Source organism: Xyrauchen texanus, chromosome 15 (assembly GCF_025860055.1).
Source record: "Xyrauchen texanus isolate HMW12.3.18 chromosome 15, RBS_HiC_50CHRs, whole genome shotgun sequence".
Taxonomy (NCBI): Eukaryota; Metazoa; Chordata; class Actinopteri; order Cypriniformes; family Catostomidae; genus Xyrauchen; species Xyrauchen texanus.
This window is the reverse complement of record NC_068290.1, coordinates 25,170,779-25,194,092: the sequence shown is the minus strand read 5'-3', so window position 1 is coordinate 25,194,092 and position 23,314 is coordinate 25,170,779. Positions and strand designations below refer to the sequence as shown.

Genomic DNA, 23,314 nt, shown 5'->3' with positions numbered 1-23,314 from the left:
AATTTGGCATCACACTTTAAACAACACCTGTAACAATTATTCAGAAAGTGTCCCACTTTACATTTATTCACCACAACAGTACTGTATGTGCGATCATGTTGCTACGTTTACAATCAATACTCTAAAATATATTTATAGCGATTATTCTCTATGATGCATTTTCTTTCTAGAGGGAAAGAAGAAGAGATTCTAAACCTTAAAAAAAGACAGAATCAACCTGACTACAATAGGTTATAATAAAAGTAATTGTAAGGGTCAAATTATATATAGATATAACATAGGCTGGTCACAAACTTGACACTTTTTATTTTATTTTTTAGCAGAGAAAGCTCACAACATGATCTTTTGATGATTATCACCAACAGTTTTGTTAAAATTATTATAGATGTTTTTATTTTGATTAACTAAAGCTGCTAGAAGAAACATACTGTATGTGGAAGCTGTAATTGCAAATAGATTTTCTGCATATCTTCTCAACACAACATGGCACCTCAGAATCCTCACAGGGCTGATAAATTCACCCTGTTGTTTAAACATTTTGTAAATGTATCTGAAGGAAATAACTTCACAAGACATGAGAATGGTCTCATCAGATTTTATTGACAGAAAATAAATGAATAGAAATTGAAGTGGTGAAAATGAAGGCAGAAAATATATTTAAAAAAAAGAGATTGTATAGTAATGTTATTTTATACAAACAAGCTTTGCAAAAATTACAAATATTTTTAACATAAGTAGCAATGCTAATTGAACTTCACAACAAATAGGCAGCTGACACTGAATCAATATAATGTAGATCCAACTGACTTTTATCATTAATATTTCTTATTACATAATACATAGTATGATATATTTCAAATGTAGTCACACTGTAACATAATTTATAAGTCTATATTCATTATAGGCCGATAAAAACAATGAAAAGTACCTTCCTCAATGTAGTGAGTATCAGCAGATTGCATGGCACAGAGTGATATAATAATTAATTATATATATATATATCATCATCTTGATAGTCGGAGTATCTTCAACATCCATTTCTCTTTTAATTTAAGGTGAAGTGTGTAATTTTTTTGTGTTAAAATACTTTATCCTGTCCCATCTTAATATGCAGAGACAACCAAGTAATCTATTGGTGGGTTGGTTTTCCAGATAGGTGTAAAAAGTGTAGTGCTTTCAAAACATGCTCTGCTTCCACAGCCAACACAAAAACATTAACCCAATGTTAAGGTGTTTGGGATGGGACTATTTGTTTTTCACCATGAAAACAGGAGGATGAGGGGAATGATTGGGAAACCTGTTATAAAACATTATATTTTTTCCAATTTTGCTTGGTATCGCAACAGGCACAGAAATTAGACACTTCACTTTTAAGCTTGATTATCGTTTACAATTCTCCAGATTTACATTTGTTAAGTGGATATAATTAAAAATGCATTAGATTTGTGTTCTCACTGGCACAGCATTTCAATGCATTTTGCTTCCACAGCAACAATTTAAAATACTTGCCCTCGTTGTACATTTCCTTTGCCCTCACAGTAAAAGGCCCTAGCCCCACTCAATAAACAAAGCCAATGTCTGGATAATCACAGCATCTAGACAGAAGTTTCCTCTCTCCCTCGTTTACATTATATCCACAATCTCAAGAAATAAGTGCCATGCAATATTACATAAACAGGTATACATGAGCTATATATTGTGTATATAGATACATAAAATAGATAAAGAAAACATACATGGCCCCCTTAGCCTCTGTATAATCAGTGCTTGACAACTAGAACTTGGATTTATAATCAATATATAAGTAATATGATATATAGAAACATAAATATAATTATTATTACTATAATTGTTCTAAAAATGCTATTTTTCAGTGTCAGTTCTGCCTTTGGTGGAGCTCAAAATAGAGTCATGGGGCTCTATTTTTGGAAGCGCACAAAGCGCAGCGTTATGCCCTACGACATTGTGCTACGTCTTATCCAATTTTTGTGAAAGTGATAATTCTAAGTGCAATTTTCATGCCAGTGCACGATTACGTTTCCAATTGCACCCCCTTTATTTAGCCATCGGTGCCCCCCTTTAAATGCCGCCCCTATGTGTTGCATACATTGCATAACATTTATTATGTTCATGAAGTGGCATAAAGTGCAATTTTCTATTTTCCTGATAACTTGGTCATTGCACTAAGACGTTTCTGTCTTTTTTCTTTTTTCAAAGAATTTCCACCTGTTCCTGTAGATTCGTTTTTATATCACTGCAACAGGAGCCAGTGGAAGCAGTTTGAGAGAGTAAGATGTTTGGATTTGTCCTATGTATATTGATTTGATGTGTAATTTGAATTTAGAAATATTTTAGGTTTAATTTTTCGTGTTTCAATAAATGAATAACATTTTTCTAAATCAAAATCGACTGGTAAAAGTGATGTGTGTGTCATTACATGAAAATTAATAATAATAATACTTACATTCTCTATAATTTAACGGAGCCTACATCCATAACCTGAACCACATTTTCCATGCTTAAAAGAAGTCTGTCCCATTTAACAAAATAATGTAAGTCAATATTTCTATTCATCTAATTCATTGCATACAGTCCATTTACACAACCAAATTCTTATGAATGTGCAGTCTTTGTTTATATCGTAGGTGCTTAAGGGAATGGACTATATAATAGGAAGAAGACGGTGCCAGAGAAGAACCTCCAAATTAACTTGCACATGACCCTATTAGAGCCTTGTGTGTGATTTTACCAAACCCATTTGCACCGAGACATAGCGCATGTTTGCTTGAAAATATCAAAACTTCATGGCCATGCCCACTGACTTAGCACTTATGACTTGTGATGGCATAGCGCTGTGCTCAGAGCTCTTAAAATAGGGCCCATGATTACATGTTGATTAAAAACCAACAATCTATAAAGGTGTGAGATGCCAAAAAATGCTTAAACAGGAGTTAAAGATATATCAGTTAAAATTTACAGAGACACCCATTGTTATAAAATAAAAGGAAAGACTACAGATTAAGAAATTATTTTAGTAATTTAAGTAAACACAATATAAAATTGTGACTTTTTATAAGAAGTATACTTTTTACGAAGGCTAATTCCTGTGAAGCAACCTTTGCACAAGGTCTTTTGCTCAATAGCTCTAGAACACTCTTTTGGTGACCAGCCCAGATCTTCACTCACTACTCCACACCATTTGATTTAGCTGCAACGTAATTTGTCCTGTGGTAAAAATAAATAAATTGCATTGCTAAAGTCACTTCTATGAAAGGGAAAGATTTTTGTCTAGGAGTCAAATAAAAAATAAAATGTAATCTGCACCAATACAGGCTGAAATGTAATGGTCCTTATACAGAAGTTAGTTAGAATGCCAACATCAGTCTTACCCAACTTTGCTTAAAGAACTCACCTGTTTCTGGGGTTTTGACGCCAGTAACGAATGGAACAAACAGTCAAACCAAAGATTCCCATTATAATGCAAATCACAATTAAAGCAATCCCCCAGGGAGGTACACCTGATGAAATATGTGAATAAAAGCTTTAGGAAATCTATTATAGAAAGAATTAAACCAAAAATGAAAATCATGTTATAATTTACTCACCCTCATGTTGTTTAAAACCCATGTGACTTTCTTTGGAAGAACACGTTGATAACATAAAACCTCACTGGTTCTCATCATGTCTCGTTAAAAACTTCATTTTGCATGTTTGGTAATGAGGCGTGAATAGAACCAATGGAGTTTGATGATATCTATGGAGTCACCATATTTTATTAAAGCAATTTATTAATGATTTGACAGTAAATAATGTCTTATATTTTGTTCTGTTCAATGCACAAAGTGATCAAATCACTTCAAAATATCGATTAGCCCAATTTTACTGTGGTTTATGGTGTTTTCTGTCCTTTTTTGAGGTTGATAGACCAGTCACTATTCACTTAAATTATGACAAATAAACCCTGTGAATACTTTTTATAAATTCACTGTTTGTTTCAACGGAGAAAGAAACTCATACATCGTTTGGAGCGATTTTAGGGTGAGTAAGTAATGGTAGAATTTTCAGGTGAACTATTACTTAAATTGAAAAAAAAAAAAAACCAAGGTCAAAGTTAAAATAACATCAAAACTTTAGATTTTGAAAAAGCAATTTACAAATACCATTATGGGTTTCAACTTTGTCCTGTGGTGGCACATTTGTTGGCAAGGGGTCATGTGTTGCTTGATGTTCCATTTCTAAAACTTAACACACACAAAAGCACATTTCATAGAAGTTACAGTATACTACTTAACACTCTGGTGCATGGTGTACACTGCAGACGACAGACCTTAAAAGGCCATTTTTAAACATTCACTAGTATTTATTATTTTTGACCCTTATCCATTATTCTATTTGACTGTTCTCTTTATACTGTAAGTTGGATGATGCACACTGGTGGTGGTTGAGGAAAGTCCCCTATACACAATGTAAAGCGCTTTGAGTGTAGTGTCAGAAAAGTGCTATATAAAATGTAATGTTTATTATGATTTTTATGACAATAAAAATGGCTAGATGTGTAACTCATACAAAATACATACATTTGGAGAACTATATTAGGATTGTTTATATTCTTGTTCTAAAGCAAAAAGAAAAAGATGAAATGTCCTTTGTGATCTAAACTCCAAGGCTAAACAAATTCTTTATAGAGCATCTATGGTGTAAGGCTTCATGGTGCTTACCTGTATAATTGATTGCACAGAAATACTGTAACAGAAGAAAAAAAATGTTTTAACACCTTTCAAAATTATACATTTTATTCTGCTTAACTACAGAGCCACACAAACAGACTTATATCATTTATTGGTGTGTAAAGAAACTCCCACCTGATTGTGTTCACAGTTAACTTGCCATTGAAGGTTCACACAGCCACTGACTGTCAGGTTCTGAGGTGTCACATCCATGACAAATCCGAACTTCTTCCCATTGCCATCCAGCGTAGAATCAACAATAAATGTTCCATTCTAAGTACAAAAGAACAGAAATGGATGCATTATAAAACGTTTTACTCTCATAATATTATGATTAATTAATAGTTAAATAAAATCCTACACATAAAAATTGCCCACCTGATAATACCATCCATGTTCGCAACGGTTTGTGGAGATGTTCTGCGGCACCTGGTATATATATGCCTTGGCCTTGGGTGAGAATATGCTATCACATGATGGGATTTCCTGCGTTGTAGGACATTCTTCTGACAAACAACAAACACAATTTAATTATTCATATTTTTATATTCTTTTAAGCAGTTTAATAGCTGAATAACTAACTGGGTTTGCCTCAAGCCCAGAATTTACTTATCAAGTCGTGACACAACATGGCTATTATCATACAAAAAGTAGCCTAAACAAACATTTTCTTAAATCAAACATTGAAGTTTATTAATATTACAATGAACGGTATATACCAAGTATCTATATGCAGAATGATTAACATGGCATAGGCAGAATAGAAACATTTACAATGTTACAACGGCACAAATAACGCGAGTGTGCCCAACCCAACAGAGCCCTTTTAAAAGTCGAAAAACCTTACCTATTTTACAATCCTAACTGCATTATATTGTTAGTTTCATTTTACTATATGCATTTAGCTTCGTTTATCCGGCGATCTTTGCGTCGCGACTCACTGAACTAAAAACGTTAATGATTCTTTCGCACACCCTCCCGCGATCTACTGCGAGGGCTTCATTCATGAATATTCGACAATACGGTAAGCGTTCACCACGCTTATTGGTCTGGACGAATAAAAAGGTTGTGAGATATTTTACCGTTTAAAAACTCGTCAAACCATGAACTCTTACCGTCAGATGTCTTGAAAACATAATGAGATTCCGCAGGCGTATAAAATGCCAACATCATGAAAACAAACAGTAGCGTGAAGGTCTTCGAATGCATAGCTGCGGTCTATCTGGCTTTCTTCAATGGGCCGATTAAATCCGGAAGAACTGATGGAGGCAACAGCATGAGCGGCGGCGTGTGTGGGTGTATGTGTGTCCTCCTATCGGATCAGCCCACCAAACACGTGAAACTATGAGGCGTAAAAGCTGGATTTCTCAGTTAACTGACGTGCCTTCGTTCGCCTGGTGAAAAAAAAAATCCTTCAAACTGTGTCACGTTTGGAAAGGTGCGTCCTCCGGTCTAAATACTGTGTGCCAACCAACCCCAATCACACTCTCTCCATTAAAAATGTTGGCCAGCTACTATTGCTCAAGCAGGTATACAAATCATCAACATAACATATAATTATCAAATTACCAGAACATCACCATCCATCAATTACGAACCATGGTAACCCCAATAAATTGTTGTATTTTATAGGCTGGTGTGTGATTTTTCCCCTTTTCTCTTTGTACTCCCAATAATGTTTTGTCTAGAAAAAGTATTTTTGCTTTTGGCTTATTGATATGGTGTATGGCTGTATGTATCCCATAATATATGCTAATCTTTCTAGTAACAATATACCCAAGTACAATCCTCTGAACATTAATATAACATAATATTTTAACATCAAAATCGAACATTCATTTGGCTAGATTTGAGAAAAGTTTTGGATTAAAATCATTACAGTGTTTCTATATTCAGTTACAGAGGCTCAGTGCAATATGACAGGATTTATCTAAAGTCTACAGTGTTGTATAGTGAAAATATATAGCTTTTATGATGACAGAAACCTAATGTTTTTCACTCCTTTTAAAAAATAAATAACTTTGTGTCATTGTGTATCACAGTGTATAAAACATGAAACATATTTGTTTGCAAAGTGTTTGTGGATTGCAAAAGCACTGACATGTTTTGTGTTTGTTTGTTTATTTAGCCTGTTTTATTTTTCTATAAGATGCTGTGATGATCTCCCTTACTAATGAACAAAAATCAGTATATGTACAAAATAATATGCTTAATAGTTTTTCTATATGTCATCCAAATATCACTTGATATTTATAATATCAATTAAACAAATATTGAAATCAAATAAAAAGGGAACATGCAAACTATTGATAGCCAATCAAATGAGTGAGGTGAATGAATACAAATTCAGCTCACTCAATAGTCATGTTTAGCTTGTATAGATGTAAGATGATCTATACTGCTACAAGGCAGATATCAGTTGTTGTCTGAACTTTTAATCCTTTAAAAACAATAAGAACACATGTTTAAAGATTAAGTGATATTACATATTTATAACAGGACTAAAGAAAAACTATAGTAGCAGGTACGCCAAAGATATGTTTAACTGCAAAGACATTTCATCCTGGAACCTGTGAAAGCACTCTGTCTTTTTCAAATTAAGATAGTTACCTTTTCAAGACAAAAAGAATACAATTTTGGACAGTGTGTAAAAGTGTGATTAATTTTTAATGTAAGTGTCCCATGAGTTGAAACAATGTGTAAACTGTGTATGTACATTTACCTCAGGGGCCAAAACATCCAGAATATAGGTGCTTTTGAACGGATCTGTAGGCAGTTGTTACTTTATACATTCTGTCAAAGATCGCCTCTGTCTTTTGCAAAAAATAATTGTACATTTAGACATTTATTTGTGATGCATATATGTAAGGTATGGCGGAGGATCAGTGCCTTAACAGATTCCCGAACAAACAAGAACTTACTGTTAAAAACCCCCCTAATTACTGAAATAGCGCCAACCAGCCTCCACAAGCACAATAAATGTATTGACAAAGAGACAATGAACTATTGACAGAGAACTCGACGATGTGACATCCGCATGCTCACCACGTGCTTATCATGTGGACAGGAAGGGGAAACTTTGAACGTAAAAATGTGTGTGTGTGTGTGTGTTTTCCAGTTAAACACAGAACTGCATATTGCTAATGAAATACGTGTAATCCCTGTATGTTGTGTATTTCTGAGGTATATCAAACTCGTTAGAACTGTTTCAGTGTGTGTTTTAAACTCTGAGGCCTCATATTTAATAGCCTCAGTGTATATTCCCTTTCTAAGTGTACTAAATATACTTTTCTTGGTATCAAATTAAACCTTACGATTTGGCCTAGCTAAATTCGAATATAAGATCTTCGTAGAATGATATTACGTTATGTTTTGCCATCTTTTGAGTCATTCAGCCCAAAATCTCTTACTGTCATAAACCCAGCCAGAAACATGCAAATGAGCCGTGACGGAACAAAGGAATCATTCTCCTGCCCAGAGTAATGGAGGCCTTTACGACCTCCAAAGGAATGTTCAGAGAAGTGCTGACCCTCCCTTCATTCTCTTACTGAGAAAGAGAAATGAACCCTGTTAATCCTATATATATATTCTATATATCCATGTGATAAATATTGACATGTATCTAATGTGCCATCTCACATTTTCCCTTAAATGTGCTTGATCTATGTTTTCTTGCAAACTAATGGGTTAATGTTTCAGACTTTGCATACTATGGTTAACCAAAATCATATGTGTGGCATATTTGGTCTCTATAACTTGGTATTTTGAAGATCGAAATGACTGTGTACATGATATGTCGATAACAACAACATATTAGTATTAAAAGTATATTTCCTATTTTCTTTCTTGCACATGCAATGGGCAATTCTACAACAAAGAGCAATAAACCAAATTCCCGCCTGGAACCCAAACCCTTCTCATTGGTCGAGCCAATGAGAGGTGGGACCTGTTTCCCGAGGGTATAAAATTGCGGCGCCCACTTCCTCTCCTCCTCTTAGCCCTATCTCCTCTCTTCTTAGCTCTATCCTCTCTCTTATCTCTTCGCTCTGTTATGCTCCTCCGGCTTCCTGCCTTTCTGGTTCTCTGAGCCTCGTGCTCTCTCACTCTCTCGCTGAATGATGCCAAACTAAAGGCCCCAAGGACTCCCAAGCATGTGCCAGGCTACGGCCTCGACTGCCCATTCACCAAGATCCTCTGACTCTCACTGGTTCTCTCTCATCAAGACAACATCATCAAAGATCAACTGGAGCCTCAACAAATTGCATCAGGACAGTTTAATTCAAATGGGACATGCAAGTATCAAACTTAGTCTCATTATTTGATACATTAAGTATCCTTAACCCCTCGTGTCAGAACTAATATGATGGTTTGCTCAGGCTGTTGATCTGCTGAACTTCAAACAATGCTATAACTTCTTGCCTTCCTGTATTCTGCTTCAGCCCTCTTCCCTTGGTAAACTGTATGAATGTATGTATATGTATGTTAGAGTAGTTTAAATGTTTAGTCTAGTTAATAAATTCTTGTTCATGTCACATGTAAAGTTGTCTGTGTCTCAAGCTCATATCTAAAGTCACTAATCATAGATTTTGACTACTTGCTCTTAATACTTAGTAAGAAAGACATTTCCCATGCCCCGGAAATGTACATTTCTATTAATTAATTAATTAATAACCAAAATTGAGTGTTCACGGGATGAACCGAGTATTTGGTTGTAATGTTAATGTAGCTACATCAAGTTAACCCGATTAACTGATCCAAATATTCATAATCGATTATAACAAGTTATGATTGATTATTAATATTTCATAGAGCTGATTCGCTACCTAATGGTGGAAGAATATAGAGCTGATTCGCTACATATACGTACGTATATTACTTGTCACATTTGTTACAAATCTTAATTTGGAACGCTAGGTGATTATTTCGATTTAGCTTTTTTTACCAGTTTCTCATAAAAAAAAACTTTTCATAGAACTTCATCTTAGCGGAAAATGTAGGATTTGTAAGTAAATTCAAATCTCACTTTTGTGAGATACTGTGTGTGTGTTTATATACATATTTACATTTACATTTATGCATTTGGCAGATGCTTTTATCCAAAGCGACTTACAGTGCACTTATTACAGGGACAATCCCCCCAGAGCAACCTGGAGTTAAAGCTCAAGGAAACAATGGTGGTGGCTGTGGGGATCAAACCAGCGACCTTCTGATTACCAGTTATGTGCATTAGACCACTACACCACCACCACATATACTTATAATAGTGCATCTTTAAGTACTAACAATTGATCGACACTGAGAAAAATTACAATCGGCAAATACAAATCAAATAGTGAGACACTGGCATTCAGTCTGCTTTCTATATTTTTATCGCAATAAATGAAATTGTAGAATATACAGTCAATAAAAAGTAAATAAAACAGTGAGTAGTGAATAGTACAATAATATAATAATATAAGTAGTATAATATAATACAATAGTATAATAATAATATAAATAGTATACGTAGTATAGACAGGAGTATAATATAATACAATAGTATAATAATAGGCTAATAATAGATTGATAATAGCAAACAGTATTTTGTAAAAGTGCAATAAAATGACATGAAGAATACCTTTGTAATGTGCGTGTATGTGGGTGGTCAAGATGGAGAGTTATATGCTTTTGGACCATGTAAGTGGAGAGTGAGGGCAAACTCCCTCTGGTCTTCAGTGCATAGGAGTGGTCCTAGTAGAAAGAAGGTTGAAAATGTTTGAGTAATGTTTATATCACATCACTCACAGTCTTGGTTGTTTGGTGCACAGTTAGTACAATGTACTACCAGCTGATTGCATTCTTAAAGGATTATTCCTCCCCAAAATGTAAATTCTAATAATTTACTTGCCTCCATTCCATCCTAGATGTGTATGACTTTCGTTGTTGATCTGAACACAAATTAAGATTTTTAGAATAAGTTTTTGATGGGTAAATTGTTAGAATGGAAGCATGTGGAGCCATATATATATATATATATATATATATATATATATATAGGCCCTATATATATGGATTACTATTATCCTGCCTAAATGTGATTTATGTACAACAAAAGTCATACATATAATAATCCTTTAATCTCGTCACTCCTCAATACCACTGCCATCACCGTGGGTTTGTGTGTGCGCCACGGAAGCATTTTCAACACCAGAATGTTTCAATGTGTGCATGTGTATACATGAATGTGTCTGAAAATAGTGGCAGAGAGAGAGAGAGGTATGGGCTGAAATATGTGCCACCAGAAACTGAATTTGAACCATTTATATTTGAATTTGAATGGCTAAACTTGAATAATTGCATTGAAAAACTGAATTTGAATCACATCATTTGAAATTGTATTGTTTAATTAAAATTGAATTTATTCAAAAACTGAATCTGAATTGTATCATTTGAAATTGAATTTATTCGTTTGGAACTGAAGTCCAATAAAATTTGATCCTCACTGAAAATTAAACTCTCTATATATCTTCACATTCACTTCTCACAATTCAGATTCAGTTCTCAAATTCAATTTCAAGTTACTGAGACAGACATCCGGGTAGTTGGAGGATGAAGGAAGAGCAATCGAGCGCAGATCGATAGATAGCGTTCATTGGCGCACAGGACTCCTCTTGGGCCAATCAGCACCAATGTTTTGGAGCACAGTACGTTACCCGCCATGAAACTATGGAATTACGATTGTGTCAATAATAATGAATGTAACTTTATAAAACTGAACGTAACTTTTTCAGAAACTATCAAAAATATTCCATTACAAAAGAAGAAAAACACAATTAAAATGAAAAAAAAGTTTTCAAGTTTTTTAGACCTTCGATCGTCTAATAATCGAGGACGATTATTAGACGATCGAAGGTCTCATATAATATTAAATTATATAATTATAGGTCAAATATTATTTACATATTGTTAGTAAGTAATACAACAAAGCACGACGTATTGCATAACTACAAATCACCGCGAGAGCTTTCTAATATCGCGCCACTGAGTGACGTCTGTACATCCGGGTCAGAGAGCACCTGTCCATCAAAAGCTCACTATCCAATCAGAGTAGATCACTGTTAAGCCCACCCCCACGAGAGGTTTGTCTCAAAACAGCAAACGAAAAACTGCGAAGCGTAGCGAAATCTGTGGCAATGTATTCAGAATCCATGATTTGCGAAACGAATCTTTGAAAAACATTAACAAAAAATGAAGCATATTTGAAGATCCTGTTAAATTCGATGCGACTGAGTTCATTTTTTTTTTTTCATTTTAATTGTGTTTTTCTTCTTTTGTAATGGAATATTTTTGATAGTTTCTGAAAAAGTTACGTTCAGTTTTATAAAGTTACATTCATTATTATTGACACAATCGTAATTCCATAGTTTCATGGCGGTAACGTACTGTGCTCCAAAACATTGGTGCTGATTGGCCCAAGAGGAGTCCTATGCGCCAATGAACGCTATCTATCGATCTACGCCGATTGCTCTTCCTTCATCCTCCAACTACCCGGATGTCTGTCTCAGTAACTTGAAATTGAATTTGAGAACTGAATCTGAATTGTGAGAAGTGAATGTGAAGATATATAGAGAGTTTAATTTTCAGTGAGGATCAAATTTTATTGGACTTCAGTTCCAAACGAATAAATTCAATTTCAAATGATACAATTCAGATTCAGTTTTTGAATAAATTCAATTTTAATTAAACAATACAATTTCAAATGATGTGATTCAAATTCAGTTTTTCAATGCAATTATTCAAGTTTAGCCATTCAAATTCAAATATAAATGGTTCAAATTCAGTTTCTGGTGGCACATATTTCAGCCCATAGGGAGAGGGTAAGAGAGAGAGAGAGATTTGAATATGACGAGGCATGAATATGACATATTAAATATATATTCTGACAGTCTGACCTGTTCTGTCAAATTCCTCCTACTTGAAGTGCTCACTGCTTAGCAAAGAGGACTCACTGGCGGAAAAACTTTCCCTCCTTACTTCCCACTACCTCCTCAACTGTTTCTCTTTGGGAAACCTTCAAAAAGTATGAGAAACATTAGCTAGACAACTAACTAGTCACAATATGTCAGTCTCACAGCCGAAACAAGTAGTTTGTCACTTAAGTCAGTGTGGAGATAAACGGCAATATAGATGAAAATCCCGATTATGGATTATGAAAGCTATACCAGTATTCATAGCTAATAGCGTTAATACTGACTGACTCTGGTGGCCAACTAGTTCGCTTTCAACAATGTTATAATGACCAAATACAACCAGAAACAGCTGTTCAGTCTTACCTATGAAAGGTAATACCCCGAGATCTAGTTTGGATTGTGCAAAAGTTTGTACAGCCACAAGCTGCACACGAGTCAGGCATCTTTTCACCAGTAAATCTGCCTGAGAGTTATAGCAAGTTGCCTGCTCCAACATGGCGATGACGTTGATGTACGATCCAGCGGCTAATGAGGCGTCTATGTATTTATACGTCTATAATAACCGTCGTGTGCGGCCAACAGCTTAGAAACTTCCTGAAAGATGTGTTCGTTTCATTCGTCGCTAACGAGAGGAACGCCTGCACCTCGTTTATTGATCACGCCGTGGTTTTGCGCATTGCCATTTTTTTATTACAATTTGAAAGTTGGGTGAACAAATGATACTGTTATCGCTGTTGCTAACTTTAAAAGTAGCGGGTTGATGTCCCATGTCAAATCCAGTGACGCTGGTAGTGACGATTCTCTCTGACCAATCAGTGATCTGCAGGGGTTTGACGTCACATTTAGTATCGGCTCGGCTCGCCTCGCTTGGAACCTCGACCGAGGTGGCACTAAAATAAAGTAGCCTACCAGGTACCAGCCACAGTGGAAAATCCCCAAAAAGCGGGCCCGTGCAGTTGAAAAGCCCCATCGGTTTTCATACTTTCTATTCTTTTTTAATAACTCAATTTTAAATAACATTAACATAACCCAATTAGGTGACAGTGAAAGTTTGCCTGTGAACTTGCACACCCCTACCAGTGTGTCTTTTTGGTGTATTTACATTTACAGCACTATATTACTAAGTTCATTACACTGGAAAGATCTAGAAATCAAACTTACTACTTCTGCTCAGCTGCTTTGTGATCTAAATAATAGAGAAACATAATTTTTGTAATACTGTGCCTTTATTTAAAAAAAAATAAATATATATATATATATATATATATATATATATATATATATATATATATATATATATATATATATATATATATATATAAACCATATATTGTTTTTAATGATTTTCTCCCTGAAATACCAAAAAACTTTTTTACAACTGAGTTCTGTTCTGTTTACCCTCAGCTTCATCCACTGCCTGTGCAAAAAAAAAAAAAAGAAATCAATTTTTTATGAAAAGCAAAGCAGAAGATACTGTGCTTGAGCACTCATTCTCATTACAATGCATCACAAGTAACAACAGAGCAGAAACAGGCAAATAGATCAAATAATGACTAATTCCTTGCAATTCAAGTATTCTTTATGAGAAATGTAATTGATTTACTTGTGAATTTTTAACATAAGCAACAGCACAAAGTTTGATTAAAATGGCTTCCAAGTGCACAATTTACAGATGATATAGGCAATATATGGCAGTCTGGTAGCATGTAGCCTTTATTATTATTTGGCTTGAAAAACCTCCTATTCACTTACATTAAAGGAATGTTCAAGTGGGCCAATATTTTCAAACTTAAAGTTTCAGTCCAGTCTTTTTCAAGACAACCTCAAGGTTTGTCTACAAACTTTATCGTTTAGGTATTATTGTTATTATTATTATATTTATGTTGTCCGTGACACCTTGTTTTTCTGCATTTGCAATAAAAAAGCTTAGATTACCCCTGCCGTTGGTGAATTAGGTGACAAACGATAGGAGTTAAAGTACTGAAATATTGAAACTTTTCATGTCTTTTCATAATATGATTACTTTGTTTACCTTCGATTGTTAAATTGTCAAAGAACTGCCTTTTTAAAGATACAAATGCATATTTTATAAATAATTAGTAATATAATTAATTTAAAAATAAATAAAAAGTATGCAAACCCCACAATTAATTGCGATAAAGAGAATGTACTTACACTGCTATGATGTACTGGAACGACACTTCATCGCTGCTGTCTCCACAAGTAGAAGTCACAGTTCAACCAATCAAATAGGTTGTTTTAAAATATTTACACCAATCAAATCTCTAGGAGCTTTTAAAGGTAACGAATGGTCACTTGGGGGGCTGGGATGAACTTGAATGGGGAAAGACCAAAATTACAAAAACGGTTGGTCAAGATTATGATCAAAGAATATATTTCATATCAGCAGTAAAACCAGACAATTCAAAAGGTGATTGGCACTTTTAATTGTAACTGTTAATTTGTAATTGTGGAGTGGTGGTGGCGTAGTGGACTAAAGCACATAACTGGTAATAAGACCCATCTGATGGTCAATCAGATGGATCCCCACAGCCGCCACCATTTTGTCCTTGAGCAAGACACTTAATCCAGGTTGCTCCAGAGGGATTGTCCCTGTAATAAGTGCACTGTAAGTCGCTTTGGATAAATGCAGTTATGCCAAATGCGTAAATGTAAATGTAAGGCGGGACTTCCCTTCTACATCCATTGACTGCTGAGTGCTTAGAGCTCCTTGGTTGAGCGTTCCAGTTTCTCCCATTCATTTAAATAGAAGTGGCCCATCTCTGCTAAATAATCTCTGATAGAACAAATATTTTGAGGGACAATGACACAAACTAGGGGATAAAACATAATATAGGCAATTTTTGAGTGCAGAGTCTGAGTCCTATTTAGTTGGTTGCTGTTTGCAGTGATTGCCTTGATTGGCACTTGATTGTAAAGTTCCAATAAAGCAACACATGAACAGTAGTACATTACATTAGTTATATTTTACTAAAAGCAGTGTTAACAACATTGAATAAATTAATATGCAAAAATATTATGGGGTTGAATAACATTTTCATGGACTGTCAAGCTTTTTGTTTACACACATTATGTGTGTTATGTGATAATGTCAAATAAGTCCCTATTTCTTTTAGATGTCTTGTTTGATTGAACTAACAAAAACATTATGCTACATGTCAGTGCACTCTCTCTCTCTCTCGCTCTCTCTCTCTCTCTCTCTCTCAGTTCAATTCAATTGTGATAAAAGTACTTTATTGGCATCATTGTGTTTACATACATTATTAACATTCAGTGACGTGCGGTGATGTCTTAAAGAGGCTAGGCACTGAGTTATGAAAGCCAGATTACCTGATGTATTGTTTAAGCTAATAATACGTAATAACAGTGAACGTTACACACAAGCGCGGCATATCAAGAAATGTACAAATCAGGATGTATCGTGTACTCTCTCTCTCACACACACACACACACACACACACACACACACACACACACACACACACACACACACACACACACACAAGCGCGTAAACAGTGAACGTTACGCACAAGCGCGGCATATCAAGAAATGTACAAATCAGGATGTATATCGTGTATTCTCTCTCTCTCTCTCTCTCTCTCGCTCTCTCTCTCACGCACACACACACACAAGCGCACAGCCACATAGCCAATCTTTTCTTACATACCAATCAGTTTGAAATGATCGGATAAGTTTTGGGCCCTTTTGCTGTACTAGTCCATCTAAGGCTGGCGTAGACCTCCCTCTTGCAATTAACTCATATTTGGAATTAAAATCGAGCTTGGAAAAATTTCTTAATTCCGTGATTACGGCCGGTGCTGTCATTTTGATTTTGAATTTGGCTAGCTGTGGTGTAATGACGTTAGCTACGCAAATGTCCAGGAATATCTCGATTTTAATTGGTCCATGTCTGATACGTAACGGAGATGATTACAGGCATAACATATTTACGTCAAAAGGCACAGCAGATTTGTGCTTTTTGCCGTACATGTTAAAGAATACAGGATCGAAGTGCGCATGCGCAACATGGGTTTTCCGCTTGTCGTCTGCAATGAATGGACCGTAAAAGCACTGCTTATTCTACCATTTGTTTTTAGTTGATTATGCGTAACTGCTACATTTGTCATCATAACGTCTAAACAATTGGAATAACACACATATTGCATATATAAATCACAAGAATAAAAAGTAAAAATATAAATACAAGTTTATTATTTAATAAACATTTTATTTTTGAATTTTGGCAGGGTAGGCAGTGCCTAGTTTGCCTACCCAGACCGCACGTCAGTGTTAACATTCATGTAGTGCATATACATAAAAGGCATTGACAATAGATAAAAAAAGGAAGACCAAAAAAAAAAAAATCGATGACGCATCCTTCCAAACTGGACACGTCCACAGTCTTGTTTAAAGGAGGACGCTGTGTATACTGCAACCTTCAAAGGGCGCGTCCTAGCTAGTACGCAGACTTCGAAACGAGACGCAGCTAATAAGTCATTGTTGAGCATTTGAGGAAAGTAACTTTATCAGACCGGTTGGTTTGGTCCGTGTCACTAGGAGGCGGTCGTCAGTTTCTCTCTTGATTACGTCTAGAGAAGAAGATTATTTTCATTACTGGCTAACCACATCATATCCGCAGTGGTTCAACACACTGAAAACATCTAGACAAAGTACTGTAAGTAAGATTTGTATTCCTATATGTATTTCGTACCTTGCCTTGCACCGTTTTGCCATCAGACTCAGTTATCGCTTCTCAAATGTCACTTTGAATTTGTTCATTTTACGTTGAAGGGATTCAACATTATTCGACAAAGAGCTCCTGTTTGTTTCCTTAACAGATTTGATAAACACATCATTGGGAGTGTTTTTGTACCTAATAGACAGAAGATCATGATTTGAGATGATCGAGATGAAGCGTCCAGTCTGTTTTCAAACAGCTGAAGTAATGTAGCGACGTTGCAAACTTGTTCTGCTGGATGTTTTCTTTGTGGACGCGGAGACCTTTGACAAGCCCTTCGTGACATCGACTTTCCATTAGCTCACATTATATCATTTCAAACATTTATACCATGCTGAGCAGTTAGTGGAAACACATTATTTTTTATCCACAGAATAAATAATTATTTCAAAGTTATGTTTATTGAATTTATTTGAATGTTAAATGAATAGTTCAATACAAGTTAAGCTCAATCGACAGCATTTGTGACATAATGTTGATTATCACATAAAATAATTTTGACTTGTCCCTCCTTTTCATAAAAAAATAGAAATAAATCGAGGTTATAGTTAGACACTTGCAATGGAAGTGAATGGGGCCAATTTTTGAGGTTTTAAAGGAAGAAATGTGAAGCTTAGAATTTTATAAATGCACTTACATTAATGCTTCTGTTAAAACTTGTGTATTATTTGAGCTGTAAATGTGTTTAAATTGTAATTTTTACAGTCAATTTAGGGTTTTAGAGTTTGTTGTAAAATTGGCTAATAGCTATACACAGAAAAAAAATCATGTTAACATGCATATTGTTTATGTCTTGTGTCTTATACTTTTGAAACGGTGAATATTTTGATGTTTTTGAAATTGTCCCTATTCACTTCTATTGTAAGTGCCTCACTAGAACTCATATGTTTGCTTTTTTAAAGAAAGTGATGGGTAAGTAAAAATAAAAGTTTGTGGTTATCAACATTATTTATGCCACAAATGCTGTCCATTGAGCATAACTTGTATTGAACCTTGAATATTCCTTTATGTGGTTTGTTACATATGAATGTTCATGTAAAAGTGTGGACAGACAGACACCAGTAAGCAGTGGTCCACATAAAATAGTTCATAAAGAAGTGAAGTTCAAACATATGAGTAGGTTTAAAGAGACCCTGTTTTCCCACTTTGAAGGTTTTCTTTTCCCTCTTGTTTGAGTATATTTTCCAGACCTCTTGCCCTTTTGATAACTAAATAGAGTAATGCAAATAGACAGAAAATAGTCTAATTGAGCAAATTGATGGAAAGTCCCCATCATGGAAGAAGAAACCTTTTTCCTTTTCTTTTTGAAAAATATTACATAAAGACTTTAAAGAGAATACCTGTGCAGCTTGAGTAGCATTTTGCTTCTGCGAGGGCAAAATGTATTCACCATAATGAACCATTTCCGTATAAGCATTATAAAACATGGATTCTTTCATTTATGAATGTGGAATTAAACCATTAAAATAACAAAATGTATGTCTTTCTGATTTGCAGTAATACCCAATAACACATTTGAAAAATGTAAAATTTACATAAATATTTTCAACAATAAGTGCAATATGCCAAAAAAAAATTCTACATATGGGTGGTATGGTTGAAGGAATCTGCAGTTCAAATTGTGTCCTCTAATGACACACATGATCTACAGTAATTCTTCTAGGGTATTCAGTAGCACTAAATAGCATTTATTTTAGAGTTAAATCGGTTGTATATTCCCATTAGTTAAAGTCTGTGTGTGTAAATAGGCACTTGGAGATGGATGGAAAAGCGAGCGACCCCTTTAGCAGTGAGGCGGAGCAGATTCCTGGAGCAGGAATAGTGGGGAGGTAAGTAGTCTGCTTTTTCTCACCAATAATAGAAGACCTATATGCTCTAGTGATGTTTCATATGTAATTTTAAATCATGTACATGTAAATATAAAATTGGTAATTTCCCTTCCCTTTATTTCCTATTGTTTGACCACACATAGTATTATTATTCATAATGAATTATATGGTCCAATGTAATGACAGTCACATCTTATCATATAATAAGTTATGTTTTATTACTCTGTATTGTTATTACAGTTTTATTATGATACTATATTACATTTGTAAATGGGTATATTATTATACTGTGTTATTATATGTTATGACTCTTGTATCTTCCTGTTTCACTCAGGCTGTGGCTGCCTAAAGGTCTGTCTGGAAGTGTGATTAAGGATTGGTTGGATCGCAGGCGGAAGGCCATCCGTCCATGGGCCAGCTTTGTAGATCAGCGAAAGTTCTCCAAACCCAGAAACTTTGGAGAATTGTGCCAACGTGTTGTGAGAAACCTGAACACCTATCAAAACAACTACACATTCATCTTCCTGGGACTCATCCTCTACTGCATGTAAGGAACCACCTCAAAATGCTAAATATAATCTGTAATTATGAGTAAAAAAAATTAACTTAATGTGAATGCAACTTTTCCACTGCAATAGATATAAATACACTCACTGAGCACTTTATTAGGAACACCTACATATTCATGTGATTATCTAATCAGCCAATCGTGTGGCAGCAGTGCAGTGCATATAATCATGCAGATATGGTTCAGAAGCTTCAATTAATGTTCACATCAACCATCAGATTGGGGAAAAATGTGATCGCAGTGATTTTAACCGTGGCATGATTGTTGGTGCCAGACGAGCTGGTTTGAGTATTTCTGTAACTGCTGATCTCCTGGGATTTTTACACACAACGGTATCTATATTACTCAGAATGGTGCCAAAACAAAAAACATCCAGTGAGCAGCAGTTCTGTGGACAGAAAAGCTTTGTTGATGAGAGAGGTCAACAGAGAATGGCCAGACTGGTTCAAGATGACAGAAAGTCTACGGTAACTCAGATAATCACTCTGTACAATTGTAGTGAGCAGAATAGCATCTCAGAATGTACAACATGTCGAACCTTGAGGCGGATGGGCTACAACAGCTGAAAACCACATCAGACACTTTATTAGGACAAAAATGTTTCTATTGAAGTGCTCAGTGAGTTTATATTGTAATGGCGTCATCCTTTAATCTTATGCACACACTACGTGTGTGTTGAAGTTTCTGTTAAAGTCCACATTCAGTCTGGCATATTCTTACTCTTGTTGTGAATGTTTATTCTGTTAACAGCAAATTTGAAGGTGCTGTTCAAATAAAATTCTTATCAACAGTATATTATTTGTGTATGTTTCTTTCTCTTTTTTTTTTCTCTTCAGTATCAGTTCCCCAATGCTGTTGATTGCCTTGGGAGTGTTTGCTGGTGCCTTCTATATAATCCACTTGAAAACACTGGAAAAGAAGCTGGTTGTTTTTGGTAAGAGAGTTACATGTCATTTTAAAGGAATAGTTCACCCAAAAATGTAAATTCTCTCATCATTTACCCATCTTTATGCCACCCCGGATGTGTATTACTTTCTTTCTTGTGCAGAACACAAATTAAGATTTTTTAAAAGAATATCTCAGCAGTTTTGGTCAATACAATGACAGTGAATGTGTGCCAAAATTTTGTAGCTCCAAACTTCACATCACAAGTAATCCATAAATCTCCAGTGGCTAAATCTATATCTTCAGAAGTGATATGATAGGTGTGGGTGAGAAACAGATCATTTCAGAAACAGAATATTTAAGTCCTTTTTTACTATTAATTCTCCTCCCTGATCAGTTGATCTCCACTTTAACTTTCTTCATTTTGTGGTGTTGGTGATGCATATGCATCCTACTGGGTAGAGAGGAGAATTAGTAGTAAAAAAGGACTTAAATATTGATCTGTTTCTCACCCACACCTATCATATAGCTTCAGAAGATATAGATTTAACCACTGGAGTCTTATGCTGCCTTCATGTTCTTTTTGGAGCATCAGAATGTTGTCACTCATTCACTTGCATTATATGGATCGAAAGTGCTGAGATATTCTTATAAAATAAATCTTAGTTTGTGTTCTGCAGAAGAAAGAAAGTCATACACATCTGGGATGGAGTGTGGGTGAGCAAATTATTTGAGAATTTTCATTTTTGGGGTACTATTCCTTTAAGAATTGTATTTGTGTTTATATGGATTATTTGAATTGTTGTCTTAAAGAGGGGGTTTTCAACCTCTACATGCCCAGCGACTCCCAACCTGGACTCTTAGCTAACCAATGGACCACCAGGATAAAAAAAGCTAGATTTTTCTCAGTAACACAGTCATTACTATATTGTATTGCTAACTAGCTTTACTCTTTAACATTAAATAACATTACTACATTATTTAATTATTCCTCTGATCAGATGATTAGTTAGTTAGAAATTAGTTTGTGTGGTTTTGAAACTTCTATTTGAAAATGTCTTCCACACTGACCCCTTGTAGTACCATCAGGGACCCCAAGGGGGCCACAGACCACTGGTTGAAAATACTATGCTTAAAGTGTGTAAGATTATGGTAAAGTGTAAGTGATGAATGTTTGAGGTGAGGTTAGTGTTTCAATTTGCACCTAAACACACATCCTTCTTTGCTTCTCAGGCCATGAGTTGACTCAGGGACACCAGTTAGGTTTAGCAGGAGGAGTTTCTTTTCCTGTGTTCTGGTTAGCTGGAGCGGGAGGAGCTGTGTTCTGGGTACTGGGTGAGTATATTTTTTCACCTTCACCTCACTGTATTTCAATGGTTTCCACAAACACTCTTTCTGTTCCCTCTTAAACTCTGATTTCTTTCATTTAGGTGCTACACTAGCTGTTATTGGTTCGCATGCAGCATTTCGTGAGCTGGAGTCTTCTGACATGGAGGAGCTTCTCATGGAACATGTTTAAAAGGGCACATCTCACCTTTGACCTATTGCCTCATGTTAACCTGAAATGAGTTGCTTCATCATTTGTATTGACACATACAGGTTGTGCTATTTTGTAATATGCATCAATGAATTATTCAATATCAACATACTCATGGACAGACCAGCATAGAGAAAAGGATAGATGTTGAAATGACTTTTAAGACAGGTCAAGCACATTTAAAGACCTCAAATGCCTTCAGAATGGTACCTATTTGAAATCATTTTCATTTGTTACACACATAATGTTATTTACTTTCTCAACATCCTCAAAGCAAACACAAACCAAATTGATTGTGACCTAAAACAAAACTCTGACTTAAAAACTTCAAGAAATGGTGGGATTTGGAATGGAGGCACTACTCTGTAAAGCTGATTTAGAACGTTTTTTGTTAATATTGTAAGTATAATAATTAAAAGAAATACACACTTTACCTGTAAAGTTGATTTTGATAAGATCTTTTTGTAGAGAACAAATATCATGAATAGCTTCACAAAGACAAAAAATGGGTAATGCTAGCTCATCCAATTAAAAAAATATATAGTGACGGGGCATTACATAATCATTTGTTTTAAACTATACTTAATTAATTTGTACTGTAACCTCCCTTGCCTTTGTTACATGGTAAAGATATGTACTATTGCTATTAATGCTATTTTGTGTAATCAACTCCTGATAATATTCCCAGTGGGAGGGTTTTTATTTGTTTTTCATTTTAATGTAAAAAAAAAAAAATAGTTTAATCTGGCCTTTTATGTATGACTTGCTTCTTTTGTATTAATAAATGGGAAGTGCAATAAAATGCTTAGCCTGTAAAATACTTAATATTTTTAATCACAGCACATGGGGAAAAGTGCAGAAATAACTTGAGTGGTCCTGGCTTAGTATAATTTTATTAAGTAGTTATTGCTTCTTTTCATCTCATCTTCACTGTCTTTCTTATTCTTAGCCATCACACACAAATGGGGTTTATGTGACCAGTTTTTTTATATGACAAAACCAGTGACGGTCCATCTCATTTGTACGTTGCCATAGTGATGACCTTGAGTGGGATCTACC

The 23,314-nt window shown here is 35.0% G+C and overlaps 2 protein-coding genes across 4 annotated transcripts; one reads left to right on the top strand and one right to left on the bottom strand.

The window, feature by feature from the left end:
• Nucleotides 1-684: 684 nt before the first annotated feature.
• LOC127656409 (uncharacterized) lies at nucleotides 685-5,977 on the bottom strand. Of its 2 annotated transcripts, none has more exons than XM_052144730.1 (7): nucleotides 5,843-5,977; nucleotides 5,106-5,233; nucleotides 4,863-5,000; nucleotides 4,719-4,743; nucleotides 4,161-4,241; nucleotides 3,413-3,518; nucleotides 685-3,225 (listed from the first exon to the last, which is right to left on the bottom strand). In XM_052144730.1, the coding sequence occupies exons 1-7, from the start codon at nucleotides 5,934-5,936 to the stop codon at nucleotides 3,186-3,188; spliced, it is 612 nt and encodes a 203-aa protein (XP_052000690.1). In that variant the 5' UTR covers nucleotides 5,937-5,977; the 3' UTR covers nucleotides 685-3,185. The 2 variants fall into 2 exon arrangements, with proteins under 2 accessions (XP_052000690.1, XP_052000691.1); XM_052144731.1 differs by having other exon boundaries at nucleotides 5,106-5,230; nucleotides 5,843-5,954.
• A 2,759-nt stretch (nucleotides 5,978-8,736) lies between these two features.
• LOC127655999 (prenylated Rab acceptor protein 1-like) lies at nucleotides 8,737-23,057 on the top strand. 2 transcript variants are annotated; one of them, XM_052144114.1, is made up of 6 exons: nucleotides 8,737-9,019; nucleotides 19,185-19,265; nucleotides 19,600-19,812; nucleotides 20,670-20,767; nucleotides 21,952-22,053; nucleotides 22,149-23,057. In XM_052144114.1, coding segments are annotated over exons 1-6 (585 nt in total). In that variant the 5' UTR covers nucleotides 8,737-9,017; the 3' UTR covers nucleotides 22,238-23,057. The 2 variants fall into 2 exon arrangements, with proteins under 2 accessions (XP_052000074.1, XP_052000075.1); XM_052144115.1 differs by lacking the exon at nucleotides 8,737-9,019 and adding an exon at nucleotides 17,165-17,373.
• Nucleotides 23,058-23,314: the final 257 nt, after the last annotated feature.

What these genes read in the sequence shown, in the direction of transcription:
- LOC127655999 (XM_052144114.1), top strand. An exon ending in GGACTCATCCTCTACTGCAT is followed by an intron (nt 19,813 to 20,669) that starts GTAAGGAACCAC and finishes TTTTCTCTTCAG; the next exon opens with TATCAGTTCCCCAATGCTGT. An exon ending in AGCTGTGTTCTGGGTACTGG is followed by an intron (nt 22,054 to 22,148) that starts GTGAGTATATTT and finishes TCTTTCATTTAG; the next exon opens with GTGCTACACTAGCTGTTATT.
- LOC127656409 (XM_052144730.1), bottom strand. Translation starts at nt 5,936, where the DNA reads ATGCATTCGAAGACCTTCACGCTACTGTTTGTTTTCATGATGTTGGCA. An exon ending in AACATGGATGGTATTATCAG is followed by an intron (nt 5,001 to 5,105) that starts GTGGGCAATTTT and finishes TTTTGTACTTAG; the next exon opens with AATGGAACATTTATTGTTGA. An exon ending in CGTCAAAACCCCAGAAACAG is followed by an intron (nt 3,226 to 3,412) that starts GTGAGTTCTTTA and finishes TTTTTACCACAG; the next exon opens with GACAAATTACGTTGCAGCTA.